The sequence below is a fragment of the Pan paniscus genome, chromosome 1 (assembly GCF_029289425.2).
Source record: "Pan paniscus chromosome 1, NHGRI_mPanPan1-v2.0_pri, whole genome shotgun sequence".
In the NCBI taxonomy this organism is placed as follows: Eukaryota; Metazoa; Chordata; class Mammalia; order Primates; family Hominidae; genus Pan; species Pan paniscus.
Window position 1 is genome coordinate 36,141,924 of NC_073249.2, and position 15,547 is coordinate 36,157,470.

Here is a 15,547-nt window from a genome sequence, read left to right on the forward strand (position 1 = left end):
TAAGTGTGGATATGTCTAAATATGTTGAAGTGTAGACCTCTTTGTATTTTCCTACATAGGGTCTGTTGAGTTTCTTGGATGCATAAGTTAATGTTTTTAATCAAATTTGGAAAGTTTTTAGCCATTATTTCTTTTTGCTGTCCCTTTCCCTTTCTCCTCTCCTTCTGGGACTATCATTATATGTATACTGGTACATTTGCTATTGTCTTACAGATTTCCATAGTCCTGTTCATTTTTTTCAATTTTTGTGTCCATTTTTCTGATTCAATAATTTCTATTAATTTAAGTTCATTTATTCTTTCTTCTTCTATCTCAAATTTGCTGTTAGCCACTTCACTCATTTTTTTTCTAGTGAATTTTTCATGTCAGTCATTGTATTATTCAACTTGTGACTTCTACTTAGTTCTGTTTTTTAAAAATATACTTTCTGTCTCCTTATTACAGAATCTCTTTGTTGATTCATTTTTGTCATACTTTCCTTTAATAATTTAAACACAGTTTCATTTAGTTCTTTGGAAATATTTACAATAGCTGCTTTAAAGTCTTCGTAAATCCAGTGTCTGGGTACACTCAGAGACAATTTCTACTGATTTTTTTTTTCTGAATATGGGACATACTTTTTTGTTTTTGTGTATGTCTTACACTACACTTCACTGAAAACAGGACATTTTAGATAGTATATTTTAGCAACTCTAGAGTCTGATTTTTTCCCCATGAAGTTTATCATTGCTGTTGGATTGTTTGTTCTTTGTTTGGTAACTTGTTTCAGTTAGATCTGTAAAGCTGCTAAGTCCCCTTCCCACTGCATTGTAATGTGCAGCTGCTGACAACTTTCCACATTTTTTTTTCTTTTTAAGCTGGCTTTCTCAGGGTCACCCCTGTGTCTGTACAGCCTATGGGTCAACCAGTGACTGAACAGAGGTTGTATTCAAATATCTCAGCCCTTCAAGCTTCTGTTCTCTGCCAACGCATAGCAGAACACATTCAAAGTTTAGGCCACAAAACCACATCTGCCCTGGCTTCTACCTTCTGCTGGGCCCACTCCCTGTTCCTGTGCACATTTATACAGCCTCAGGATCAGTCCTCATGGTTTACCCTACCCTGGCAGAACCTTTGCACCTGACCAAGCAGGAAGGGGAGACTGAAAGCAGGCCTGGGTCAAGAGTCCCACTGTTCTTGCCCAGAGTTCGGCTGTTTTTTGTTTGTTTGTTTGTTTGTTTGTTTGAGACGGAGCCTCAATCTTGTTGCCCAGGCTGGAGTGCAGTGGCGCGATCTCGGCTCACTGCAACCTCTGCCTCCCAGGTTCAAGCAATTCTCCTGTCTCAGCCTCCCAAGTACCTGGGACTACAGGCACCCACCACCACAACCGACTAATTTTTGTATTTTTAGTAGAGACAGGGTTTCATCATATTAGGCTGGTCTCGAACTCCTGACCTCAGGTGATCCACCCGCCTCGGCCTCCCAAAGTGCTGGAATTACAGGCATGAGCCACCATGCCTGGCCAGTTCAGCTGTTTTTTAAGCATAAACACCTTTCAGATTGTTGTATCCTTTGATCCATTTCCAGAGCACTGAAATGACTGGTTTTTTACCAAATCTGTCTAACTTCATACTTTTTGGGGGAAAGAAACTATGCCAACTAACTCATGAAGCCACAGCCACTCAAATTTAAGAATACTCACAGTACATATTTTGTTTCCACAGAAAGTAGTCAAGTGCAACTGAAATATTAAATTATTTATTTACAACATTTGTAGTCCAATATACAGGAAATTCCACTCTTGGATGTTAACCAAAACTTCTATTTCTTCTCTTTTTCATTATTTCTAATTTTTCTTTCATTCATAATTCAATTATTTGTATAAGTATCAATTGTTTGCCTATTATATACCAGTCCACTACTTTTTTGGAATTTTGTTGACCTGTGTCAATAGCAATAGCCTCATTCTTCATTAGCAGCCCTATAATTCCAATATATGCTTCATCAAATTGCAAATTACTGTGTCATGAATGTTCGTCACTGTCCTATCAATAATAATAACAAAGATATACACGACACTTATCACATGCCAGGTACTTATTCTAAGTGCTTATGATAGGTTAACTCATTTAACTCACAACTCTATGAATAGCTACTATTATCTCCATTTTATAGTTGAGAAAACAGAAGCTCAGGGAAATTAAGTAACTTGTTTAAGATAACACAGGTAGTAAGTGGCAAAGATTTGAATTCAAGCATTCTGATTCCAGAATCCATGCCTTAACAACAACATTACACTGCCTCACAAAAGTGAGATCTGCAAATGCTAAGAATCTATTACTTCACTTGGGTATTACCAAATCCATAAGGGGAGTGACGCATACACTTCAAAAGACTATACTAACAGTCTTTTACTTGAAATTATTTCTAGCACTCAAATTGAACCATACTACACTGTTTATTAAACCTAATTGCTCAAAGAATTTTTATATTAGTAGTTGCTACGATTTGTTAAGAGAAAAGCTATTATTATAAAACAAACATCACAGGAATATCCCACATATATCAAATCCACTTTCACAATCAGACAATTTATGTCTACTGACTGAAATGTGGAAGGCACCAAACATTTTAATATAAATCTAACATTTCAAATATTTTTAAGAATTAACTGCAATGACAATTATATTTAGTATTTCAGGAAACACATAAACATGTAAGTTCTTTCTTCTTCATTATAAATAACTGGCTTCTTTCTAAAATATACTTTAAATGTGAAATTCTAAAGGTTCATATTTTGACTTTTACTAAAGTCAATTTAATTAGTTCATGAACTCCTCTATATATCTGCAAGTATAAATCTATAGGCAAAAGTATAATTGTTTTAACTATGACTATCTTGCTTATTCTGCCATTTTAAAGGCTATAGCACACCTCAAGAGAGGTCACACAAAGATTCTACTGCTTAAGAAAATGTCAGCCAGTGGCACATTCAAGTTAATGAACCCAAGACAGCAGCTGCCAACCTCCTTTCTCCTGAAGAACAGGCAACAGAGCTGAGCAATGAGGGCACGAAAATTTGTTTTGGTCTTTTCCTCACATAATTTCTTAAAACTGACCAAGCAACTGTGTCATAATTAACTAATGTACATGCTAAAGCACAAACATACATGCTCTGAGGGACTTTTTTAAGATTGCACTTAAAATGTAATTATGTTTACTTTGGCACCATTTGCTTGACTTGGACAGATAACTGAACCAGGGGTACAGGGGATTATGAGATCTAAGAACAAAGCAAGGAGCTAAAAGACCAAAGAGGAGAAAATTTTCCCCACGTAGAATTATTTCCATATAAATCATTTTGTGATTTTTTTTAAAAGTGACCTCTATGACCTGTGAGGTAGTGGAAAAGGAAAGTCAAAATGACAAATTGCTAATCATGCCAAGAGACCCCTTTTCCCTTTCCTGATGATGTTTCCTCAATATGAGTGGTAGTTTCCTTAGGCAGGCCAATGACATAATGCTGATTTACTATATAAGCTATACATATCTGAGTTTGGGGACTTACCATATCTTAAGCCTAGATTCCTTTACAACCTAACTTCTAATAAAGACAAAAGCAGAACTTGATAACTTATTATGAGGAATTCTATTTTTAATATTATATAATAATGACTACTTCTTTAAGGAAGAGAAACAAAAAACAGCAGTTGCTAGTCTTTCCTAAACTACTTACTGAAAAATACTTGGAATTTATCTCGTGCCACAACGAATAAGATGAAATCAAATGAATAGCTGTTCTTTTTTTCTCCATTAGAATGAAATGTTTTATGTATCTCTTCATTACCTCTTAATCTAAAGTGCTCTAGGTATTCTCATCTCAACATTTCCAACCTGATTGTTTCTTTATAGTTTGCATACTCTGGGCAAATTAATCTTCCTGAAGTACAACTCTAAACTGTTTACTCTTCTCCACAAACTCCAAATCTCAAATTTTAATGAATTAAATATTATCACGTTACTCTTGTGTTTGTGATGACAGAACCCCATAAGAAAACCCCAACTTATTTTTTTATGCTCACCTATCACCCATACCTTTATTTATCTCTCTATTCCAGATAAATCAAACTTTGTTTCCTAAACTTGGGTCTTTCAGACTCCTTCCTTGCCTTTGTTCAAACCATTCATTCCACCGAGACTATTCTCCCCACATCCTTGCCATGCTGAAATCCTAAGGCCCAGCAAAAGTAGCATCCATTCCACAAAAACTTCCCCTAATACTACCACTCCACTGATTACATCCGCCCCCTTCTTTTGACTTGCCACAGTATTTTTTAAAACTCTTTGACAGCCTTTATCAATTTCCATGTGGTATGGTTATTTACCTGTTTTACCTTTGTAGCTTATAGCACTGTGCCTTGTATATAATATTTGTTGAATGAAAGCAAAATCACTCTTCAAGAGAATACTAGTCAATTATCTTCCTAATATATGCTCCCCTGCCCTCTTTTAATTTTTGTTTTCCCTGACTTTTTTTTAATCCATGTTTCATTACATAATTTTAGTTCTTGATCTTTTTCAAGGAACTTTTTCCATTATATTTTTCATAAAAGTATAAGGATCCCAGGCCTTCTTGTTCCTGCTGATAGCCCAGCAATGGGCCTGTCACACCAGAGTACTAACAACCCTCAATATCAGCAAAATTCACTACACGAAACTAGAAGAGTAATTTAAGCATGAGGAATCAATCTAAGAAGTTCACTGGAGTTCCAAGCCTGTCTCTGGGATACTGAACTTTAATTATCAATGGTCTCTTTCTTCAAAGCCACCAGAAATATAATCACTGACACCAACGCCCAAGTTCCACCAATGATGAAGTATCTAACTTGACAAGATTTTCTAATATGTCTCTCCTAAGCAACCTGAGTAGCTTTATAAATAACCTGAGTAAACTTATGAATAAGAATTAAAAATTGAAAATAGCCATTCATATAAGGTTACAAAATGTAACTGCAAAATTAGAGCAGCCCCAGACAAGCTAAAAGCAATACTCAAATCACAGAGTTACACAAATATACAGAAATGACTGCGAGCCCTAAATTTTTGGGAAAAAAATTAATACCAAGAAGTTTTAACTATACTCTCTGACCCCATCAATACTTTGATGATAGCAAAAGCCTGAAAATATACAGTATTAATTCTGAACGTGTCTTTGTTTTACGTTAAATGGGTTTTTCTTGCTCCAAACTAATCTCTTTTTAAGGTTTTGGAGTTGTGGGCTCTGCTAATCTGCATGGTTGATAAACCCGGCCAATAGGTCAGTTAAATTACCTGTTGAATGAGTGAGCGAGCCTCTTCAGAGACACATTCTGGCATGTTCAAAGTAGTGTGAGTATTTATTCCTGCTGGATGGCATTCAACCAGAGTCTGAAACAATCAATCAGGTACACTTCTTATCCCAAATAACATCATATTTTGTTCTATCATAGGATTTATGGACAGCAAGTACAGAGAGCTCAACAACCATTTTAACTGGAAGTGTAGTAATCAACACAGTGCCGCCTAAGCAGTTTAGGATGAGGGCTGTGAGCCTATAGAACTTTTAACTGAAATGAAGACAATCACCATGATCACATCATAAGCTTATGCTACTGTCCCGTCGTCCTTAGTTATAAAATTAATGGCTCAGAATATTATAGAAAAGCTTAAATTATACACAAAACTAAAAAGGGATTTGATACCTTTAAAATGTTTTAATGTTTTAAAAACCCTACAGAGTTTAGAATTTGTTAGTCATAATACTTTACATACATATATAGCACTTTACAGTTTAAATGTATGTAAAGGTGATTTGTAAACTCCCCAGCAATCTTAGGTCAGTATTATCTACACACGTAGGTAGATGACTATTTACAAAAGTGTAACTGTTCATTTCCTTCATTTCCTTCATTTTCTTCCCAGGAGGCAATCTGCACAATACTTTATTAAAGTCTACTAACTCAAACATCATATTCAAAAGTCATTCATCTGAGAGTATAATTTCTGTCCTTAAGCTAGAACAGATAGGAAAAATTTATGGTACTGAGAAAAAGATAATGTTAACTTTAATATCTACGTTAATTTTCTTAAATAAGAATTCTCTCCTGGTTTCAGACAATATGTTTAAAACATCCAGAGAATTTTAATACATCCTTACATAAACCTTACAGATTTGACCCTGTTAAAGCTGAATCATGGAAAATTAAAAGAAAAAAGTTTTAGTCATATTTCACTATGAAATATTGTGACATAAAATTACTTTACCATCAATTTATTCAATGTAATGCAATCCAACTTTAAAAAAAAATCTGGACTCTTGATAAACTTGCATTTCTCTACTTGCTTTCGATATCAAAGTTTTTCTTGCTTAGTCCCTGATTTAAAAACTAAGGGTGAAGGCTAATGTTCTTAATTTGAAATCAAGGTAGCATCTGAGTAAATTTATTAAACATCCAGGCCACTGCTTACCTTGCCAGTGAGAAGTTCAAAGAGGACAGCACCCAAACTCCACCAATCACAGGCTTCAGTTTCTTCAGTGATTGCTCCAACCTCTAACCACACCAAAAAAGGTTGATATTAAAATTCCAAAGGTCAATTAAACTTTCAAAATTAACATGTATTAGCAAGGTGACCTTTTTAATGCTGAGAGAGCATATACTAAATACTACTGGGCTTTCAAAATTCCTGAAAGTTACTTATCCCTTTGGTCACCTACTGCGGTTGCATATATTTTTTTTTATGCAGTCATATATTAAACTCAGACATTTGTTCTTCAGTTGATAGAGGGACACCTTCAAGATGCTTTACTTAAAAGTTATGTGAACCTACTAGATCAGCATTTTGCTTAATTTTTTACATTTGAGAATGTATAGCCAATTCTACCTCATGGGTGATTTTTTTGTTGTAGAAATAAAGACCCTTCAGGTTCTAAAGGAACTTTAAAAATTATCTAAACCAATATTAATCATCCTTTTACTTGCAGGTTAGAAACCAGAGAGACGAAATGCCTTGTCCAATGTCACATTGTAGGAGAACGAAGACCTAGTTTATAGTATCATCTTCCCTTTCCTATGTAATCAGTTGTTTTCAACCAAAGGAGGAGCATGTGAAATGCAAATCCACCCATTTTGCTAAAGTACAGATAGATATATTGTTTTAAGCCACGGCTGAAACTATTGGCTAAGATAAGGGATTTTAGAATATCTACAAATTACACTTTTATCTGTGTTATCCCTATCTCTCGCCAGCACAAGTTCCTGAAATGTAATTTGAGTTTTCAGGTGTCATCTTTCAGGTTCCTGCACCAATCAGCAACATTACTCCTCATTTCACCTTTTTTTTTTTTTTGAGGCTTTTAGCCCTTACGTTATCTTGTGCTTTCCTAATGGCATTAAATTAGTCCCGAAGCCTTGCCAATACCTGCCCTTTCATTTCCAATTGACTGAAAAAAAAAAAAAAAACCCTACTATTTGACTACAGGTAACCCACAATTCATAACTACTTTCAAGTTTATAAGTAGTTAGGTTGGAACTTGGAAAGTAAAACATGTAAGTGGTACTCAGGTGCCTAGCCTTTTAACCAATGCTTAGTCAATCTACTTGTGTGGGAGAACCCCAAACTTACAAAATAGCTTGAGCAATAGTCTTAAAGCAAAAGTCATACGGACCAGAAAAAGAAAAAGAGCCATTCCTGTGCAAAACACTGAAATTACTCCATTCAGCAACCTTTTTCTACATCCCTTTTTCTGAGGTTCAAACAGCCTATATGGAACTCTACCCCTTCACAGCCCTTCCCGAGCCCACCCTCTTCCTGAAGTGCTTCATGCCAAATCACAATTTCCATTCTCCAACTAGCTGCTCTCAACTAGGTAGTAAAAAGAAACCAGATATTAACTAATTCGAACTAGTATGTGAATGACTCGAAGTCTCCTAACGTTCTTAGAACTATTTGCATTTATAAAATAGTTGCTTGTTTGAAAAATTGAGAACTACCTAACAATAGAGATTTAATCATATATGTTGTGGCACATCTGTATGATGGATTACTACTACATAACCATTTTAAATAGGGCCGGGCGAGGTGGCTCACGCCTGTAATCCCAGCACTTTGGGAGGCTGAGGCAGGCAGATCACCTGAGGTCAGAGGTTCAGGACCAGCCTGGCCAACATGGCGAAACCCCATCTCTATTAAAAATACAAAAATTAGCCGTGCATGGTGGCAAGCGCCTGTAATCCCAGCTACTCAGGAGGCTGAGGCAGGAGAATCGCTTGAACCCAGGAGGTGGAGGTTGCGGTGAGCTGAGAGCATGCCACTGCACTCCAGCCTGGGCAACAAGAGCAAAACTCCAACTCAAAAAAAAAAAAAAAAAATTAAAAAAATAACACCTACATATACTTAAGTGAATGTTTGTATATATAAACATATAAAAAGCTATAAAACAATACAATTCTAATTTTAAAAGTACACATTTAGAAAAAAGACTGGTAAGAAAACATGACAAGATGTTTTACTGATTTGCCTCTGGGGTGGTGAGTATTTTTTGAGACGGAGTCTCACTCTGTAGCCCAAGCTGGAGTGCAGTGGCACAATCTTGGCTCACTGCAACTTTCACCTCTGGGGCTGAAGCAATTATCCTGCCTCAGCCTCCCAAGTAGCTGGGACTACAGGTGCGTGCCACCACACCCAGTTAATTTTTTTGTATTTTTAGTAGACACGGGGTTTTACCATGTTGCCCTGTGTGGTCTCGAACTCCTGAGCTCAGGCGATCCACCCGCCTTGGCCTCCCAAAGTGCTGGGATTACAGGCATGAGCCACCGCACCCGGCCAGTGAGATTTTTTTATTACCTACATGAATATGTAATTGACACAAATGTTTAAATTTTTAAAGTACAGCAAGATGATATGAAAACATTCAGGCTTGTTGGAAAAGTTACTCTGGAGCAGGGAAGAAAAACTACGTAAACCAATCCTCCCTTCTGTTCATCTGCATAGTTTTTTCCACAACTTTAATGCATGAGAAAGAACAATGAACTAGGAATCAGGAGTCCTGGGTTGAGTCAAGGAATTCACTTGATGTCATCTATAACATGAGGGTTAGAGCTGAGGGGCTCTAGGAACTCTATGATTTGATACTCAAGGATTCTCTAAAATAATGATACTCATGAAGGATATATCCCTGGGTGCTCTCTTTCAAAGTACATATGCTACCCCTCCCAGATTCAAATACATTACCCTCACCCCCATTCCCATTTCACAGGGAGCCACTATCACCTTTGGAAGTGTACTCTTAGACTTTATAAAGGGTGTGTGTTCTTAGAAACGTTAGCAAAGTAAAAGGGAAATTTATCATAGTTCTATCATAAAATATAACCTTTTGTACATTTCCTTCCAGTCTAAAACAAGCGATGAATGACATCATTTCCCTACTCAAAATTCTCACTGACCATTAGATAACATTCAAATTCCTTGCTTAATCAGGTATATATATACAATTCGGCTTCCATAATAAGGTATCAACCCATCATATTCATTCAACCAACACACATGAAGCAGCACAAATTAGGCACTGTACTAGGCACTATTCCTCCACAGAATTCTATGCTTTGGCCACACTGTTAAATTATGTGAAGCTAAAATCAGTTTTTCCCCTAGTATAGTTAGTGGTTTTATTTCTTAAATATCTTTTTGTTCAAGAATTTCATTTGCTCCATTTTCTTTAATCATATCACAAGCAGTGTATACTTCTTAGTATTATAAGGATCACCTGAAGTCAGGAGTTCGAGACCAGCCTGGCCAACATGGCGAAACCCCATCTCTACTAAAATACAAAAATGGGCCAGTGCGGTGGCTCATGCCTGTAATCCCAGCACTTGGGAGGCCGGATCATGAGGTCAGGAGATCGAGACCATCCTGGCTAACACGGTAAAACCCCGTCTCTACTAAAAATACAAAAAATTAGCCAGGCGTAATGGCGCGCATCTGTAGTCCCAGCTACTCGGGAGGCTGAGGCAGGGGAATTGCTTGAACCCAGGAGGCAGAGGTTGCAGTGAGCTGAGATCATGCCACGGCATTCCAGCCTGGGCAACAGAGCGAGACTCCATCTCAAAAAAATAAAAAATAAAAATACAAAAATTAGCCAGGTGTGGTGGTGTGCACCTGTAGTCCTAACTACTTGGGAGGCTGAGATAGGAGGATCACTTGAACTTAGGAAGCAAGGGTTGCAGTGAGCCAAGATCACACCACTGGACTCCAGCCTGGGCGACAGAGTAAGACTCCATCTCAAAAAAAAAAAAAAAAAAAAAAAAGTTTTACCTGTTTACAATTCAAGATCCAAAGTTATCTGTCAGCCATCAGTTTTGAATGTGCCACCAACCAGCTTTACTTTCCATTTATAATGCTGCTTTGTTCACAGTAGGTACACATTGCAATAATGATAGCAGCAATAATAAAATAGCAGCTACCATTTCTTGGCTGCTCACTACATGTAAGAAACCATGTTTAATACTTTACATGAATTATTTACAATCTCTAAGCAACCTTATGGAAGAACTTATTTGGGTATGGTGACTTTGGGAGAGAATACTGTATTTATGTGCCCAGGAAGAAGCAGGACATCTGATCCAGTTAGCTTAGAGATGTAAAAATTAATGAGATGGTTTATAGGGTCTAATAACATGTGCTAAGGAGCTCTAGACTAAAGCCCCATTCTAAGTCTCTGCTCATGAGGTTCCTTGTTAAAACTGAGCAGAGGATTGCCCAGATGGGTCTGTCTAATCGATGGCTAACATACTTATAAAGGTACCTTTTAAATTCAGCAAAAGGTCCAAAGTGCCACCAACAACGTAGCCTAGATCCTCAAAAGCTACATGTTATGTTTGTTTTCCACAGCACTGCAGGGAACACGCACCCCAGATGAAATGTGTTAGTGGGGAGGCCGAGGGAGAGTGTGTTCTTGAAGCCACAAGATAAGCACAGTCCATATTCCTGAGCCTCAGAGACTTTTGTATGTGGGGAGGGGATGGAGTATTGTTTTACTATTACTATTTTTTAAAATAAATAGACCTATTATGGAACACAATGTAAAATTTGCATAGATTTGCAAGATAAAAAGACTTCAAAGAAACCTCAGAATCTTATTTCACTGGTCCCCTGGGATACTCATTTCATATCACCTCTACAGTCAAGTACATAAGCAGAAAAATTTGAGAGGCACTTCATGAGACAGACAAGGTGGATTCCTGTATTGGTTTCTGTGAACTTGCTCAACTGCAGAGTCTAAGAACTAGGCTTTATGCTGCTTTGAAATCCCTAAGTAATCTTCTGCCAGGGTCCATAACAGGTAAATAATGACCAATGTACTGCTCCAAATGTGGATTGCCACAGTGTCTGATGAGCCCCAATCTGAATGGGAGGCAACACAGACAGCAGCAAGAGACCTAAGAATCCCCTAGAGGAAGCCTGTGCAACCCACAACCTGTGGGCTGAATGCAGCCCAATGCAAATTTGTAAACTTTCTTAAAACATTATGAGATTTTTTTTGCGACTTTTTTTTTTTTTTTTAGCTCATCAGCTATCGTTAGTGTTAGTGTATTTTATGTGGCCCAAGACAATTCTTCTTTCAGTGTGGCCCAGGGAAGCCACAAGATTGGACACCCCTGCAAAGCTTACTTACATTCCCACTCCTCAGTGGGCTTGCTAGCTAGTCCAAGACACGAAGTGGCACCTGAGATAACTGCTGGAGACACTTTAGCTAAGCTGTCAACCACAGTCTACCTCTTTCACTCCCCATTTTCCATCTTTCCTGGATCTTCATCTCCTCTCTTCCACGGACAGCCTGCTTCATTTCCTCCCCATTGACTTTCTTTCTTGCCTCCTCTCAGATATGATTAGTTCAGCTTTCTAACACACTTAGGCCTAAAGACACTGCTGGTCCCATCTAAGGAAAACTGCTTTTGAAACTATGAAGGCAGCTAGGCTGAATGTCATCTTTAATCTGACTGGAGTAGTAGAGAAGGATAAGAACTGTAAAAAGGTAAATTGGTTTTTCATGGAAACCAGAAAAGAAGACATTGAATAATTTTTAAATCCATCCCCTTAACAATGCAGCTTGAAACTGTTCAAAATGACTTTATATCAAGCAGTGATTCATTAATTAATGTGAAATTGGTAACATGACCAACTGTCCTTGATTTTCATACATGACTCTAAGCTATGACAAAGAGTTCTGTATTTAGGCTGTATTTAGGTAAGATATAAAGAAGAACTTCCTAACAGCTAGGAAGCTTAAATATTAGAACAGGTGAAGGTAAGCAGTTGTAGAATTTCTTTATAGGTGTTAAAACAGAAAAAAAATTCTTTCAATTATCAGAACAAAGGACTTTATTTGGTTGCCCTTTTAACATCCTTAAATATCAGTAATTCTTAGATTAAAAATTTTAAGATACACACTGAAACTGTATTGCCAAAAAGAAGCCTGAGGTTGTGTGGCTGTCAAAACTACTTTACTTGCAAACTCTATATAAAAAATCTAAGCATAAACCAACAACACTGATTTATATATAAAGCAACACGATAGTTACTATAAACATCAGGTATATGTGCCTAAAATCAAAAGTAGAGAATGAAAAGAAATACCATGTAAGTCTCTGAGGCTATTTTAAAAGACTAACACAGTGAATTTGAGAAATCCCCTTTAACTCCTACCTCAAATTTGAAAAATCTCTAGAAACAAGTAGAAAAACATTTTGTTTTCTTTTCCTTTTTTTTTTTTTTTTTAAGGTTCTCATCCTGTCACCTAGGCTGGAGTGCAGTGGCAGGATGATGACTCACTGCAGCCTCGACCTCCTGGGCTCAAGCAATCCTCCCACCTCAGCCTCCTAAGTAGCTGGGACCACAGGCATGGGTCCCAGGACCACAGGCATGGGACCACACTTGGTTAATTTTTTTATTTCTATTTTTTGTAGACAGAGGATTTCACCATGTTGTTCAGGCTGGTCTCAAACTCCTAGGCTCAAGTAATTCTCCTGCCTTGGTCTCACAAAATGCTGGAATTACAGGCACGAGCCACCACGCCTGGCCTAGAAAAATATTTTAAAGGATAAATTCTACCACTTTTTTTTTTTGCCACTTTTCAAAACATTTTTCCTATAAAACACAAGGTGTTAAGTTTCTGGGCATGCCCCATTCCCTACCGCTACATTCTATAATTGCAATTTCTAGGCTTGGTAAAACAGTATCCTTATTCTCCACAAGTATAGTGGCACACTACAGGCATTAAGAAACATGATCAGAGAAAAACAAACTATTACCTCAGAAAACAATTTCTCAGTTTATTCCCAAAAAAACTCAAAAAGAGATGGTGATATCAAAGAATCCTGGATTTTTGTCCTTAAGTCAAACAGATGTATTGCCAGGGCTCTGGTTATGCTGCTGTTTGAGCTTGGCTGAGTATATCACTATGCTTCTCTGAAAATGAGAACAGCCAGACCTCTAACATTCTTTCAGCCTCTTATAATCTGTAATTTTATGATCCTGAAAGTGTTTTCAAAAGCACTCATGAGCCTTTCTCATAACTTCTTCTCCCTCCATTAACCTAAGATGCCCAAAGAGTGGATTATGCCAAGATGAGCAAGCATTCCTCAATCTTCTTCCTTTTCTCCTTTCTATACATAGCCACTCCTCTCTTTCCCTAAAAGACTAATTACCTGGTGGTAAGTGAAATGAATCAGGGTCACTAAATCTAACCATTATCATCTTTTAATGTAATGGAGACATAGAATCAGCTCCTGATTAAATTTCAACTCATCCATAAATTTTAAAGGACATCAAACATGTGCAAACTGTTTAGTAAAATTCTAGAAATTTCACTTCAGTATTCTGATATTCTAACTACAATATAGACTCTTACTGATTAATACTAATGATTCAAACTATGATATTTCACAAGTGAATAAATAAGATTAAATAAAACAAAGATATCAAAACATAAAATGTGCTTTGCCTACCTTTGCTTTACTCATGTTTAACACCTCATAGAACACTCTTCAATAAGCCAAGATATTTTTCAGAAAAATAATGCTGTCTTGGTAGCCCATATTGCCAAAGAGCTTGCTAAAACACAGAATAACAAAGTTTTATAGTCCTTATGATATTCAGAGTCTTCCAAGTCTCCCTCTTACAGCCAAAATAATAATGTTTACCCTAAATCCAGAACTGCAACTATAATAAGCTTGGCTCCCAAAAGTAAAGGAGCAAAAAAGCAGAAAGCTTGGACTCAACCATAAGATGTCTATATAGCGATGGGAAAGGAAAGGAAAGAAGAACAGTACACACTCTCAGACTTGAGGAAGTCTGAAAGACATTGGAGAGACTATGTGATTCCAACATACTAAAATCATGATGTATGCTTCATGACATACGTTTATCTAAGGGTACAGGCCTTGCCTTTTAAGATTATACAATTTAAACTGCATGGATTTGTCAAAGACATGACGCAAAAATAACCAAAGACAGATCTAACATTATACTGGAAATTGAATCGAAAATTGAGAAAACTAGAAACTGCAAGTTAAACTCAAGCTTTAATCGAAAACGTTTCCATAAAGTTTTATAAACATGAACCATCTTGCATTTTAAGCAATTGTGGGGCCTTCAATATCCCAAATTCAGAATTTACTTTTCTTTAAAAGACATCACTTTTAAAATGCTTAATAAGGAAATCTGATATTCCACATTTACAGATATGTGTTAAGACACACTGTCAGACTGGTGAGGCCATCTGACTCAGTTCCCTGGTTTTTCCATTAAAGCAGCACCACATAGATCATCTCATTCTTCACTTTACCTTTACTAACAATATAGTTACCCATCCCCATTCCAAAAATTCCCAGAGACAAGTCCATAACCTCCTTCTGGCAATATATTCTGTTGTTGCTATCTTCTCTCCCCAAGATACAGCAGGAAATACAATATGTTCAGAATCTTCTTAGAAGAGAATTTCACTTATAGAGAAATTCTATTGTAATTTAGAACTCCTAAACTATTTTTCTTAACTAGGCTTTTTTAAATGAAAAGACTCATTTCTTTTTACTCTCAAAGTTATAGCAACTGTGGAACTGTTATTAAGAAGTCATATAAAATTTAATTAAAAAGCAGCCATCATTGTAAATAAAGTGTTTATGTAATACTCAAAATAAACCAATAGTTAGATGCTGGAAGAATTTATCACATAAGTAACATAATGCTTTATCCAAATAGCAGAATGATAGGCCAATTTTAAGGCCACAAGATCCATACAACACATTAAAATGATAATCAGTAGTAAATACACTAGGGAAGAAGGTGAAAGATAAATATAGTTTTCTAATGCCACAGGATTTTTTCTCAAAATAATAAAAAATTTTCACTTTAAATATCTGACCTTAAGGATTCCAAAGTTCTCTTTGGGGGAAAAAAACCATAAGGAACAAAAATATATTAACTTTCAGGATCAAAAAAAGATCTCTGGTAAATAAGACAACATAAGAACAAA

The 15,547-nt window shown here is 36.6% G+C and overlaps 1 protein-coding gene across 17 annotated transcripts in view; it reads right to left on the bottom strand.

Annotated features, from left to right (window-relative positions):
• RPS6KC1 (ribosomal protein S6 kinase C1) overlaps nucleotides 1-15,547 on the bottom strand; it is a 213,303-nt gene that overhangs the window by 6,304 nt on the left and 191,452 nt on the right. For all 17 annotated transcript variants that reach the window (XM_003814160.5, XM_055108240.2, XM_063597223.1 and 14 more), the window contains 2 exons: nucleotides 6,487-6,569; nucleotides 5,311-5,406 (listed from right to left, as the gene is read on the bottom strand). In XM_003814160.5, coding sequence (XP_003814208.1) covers nucleotides 5,311-5,406; nucleotides 6,487-6,569 — 179 coding nt within the window. The remainder of the gene's footprint in view (nucleotides 1-5,310; nucleotides 5,407-6,486; nucleotides 6,570-15,547) is intronic.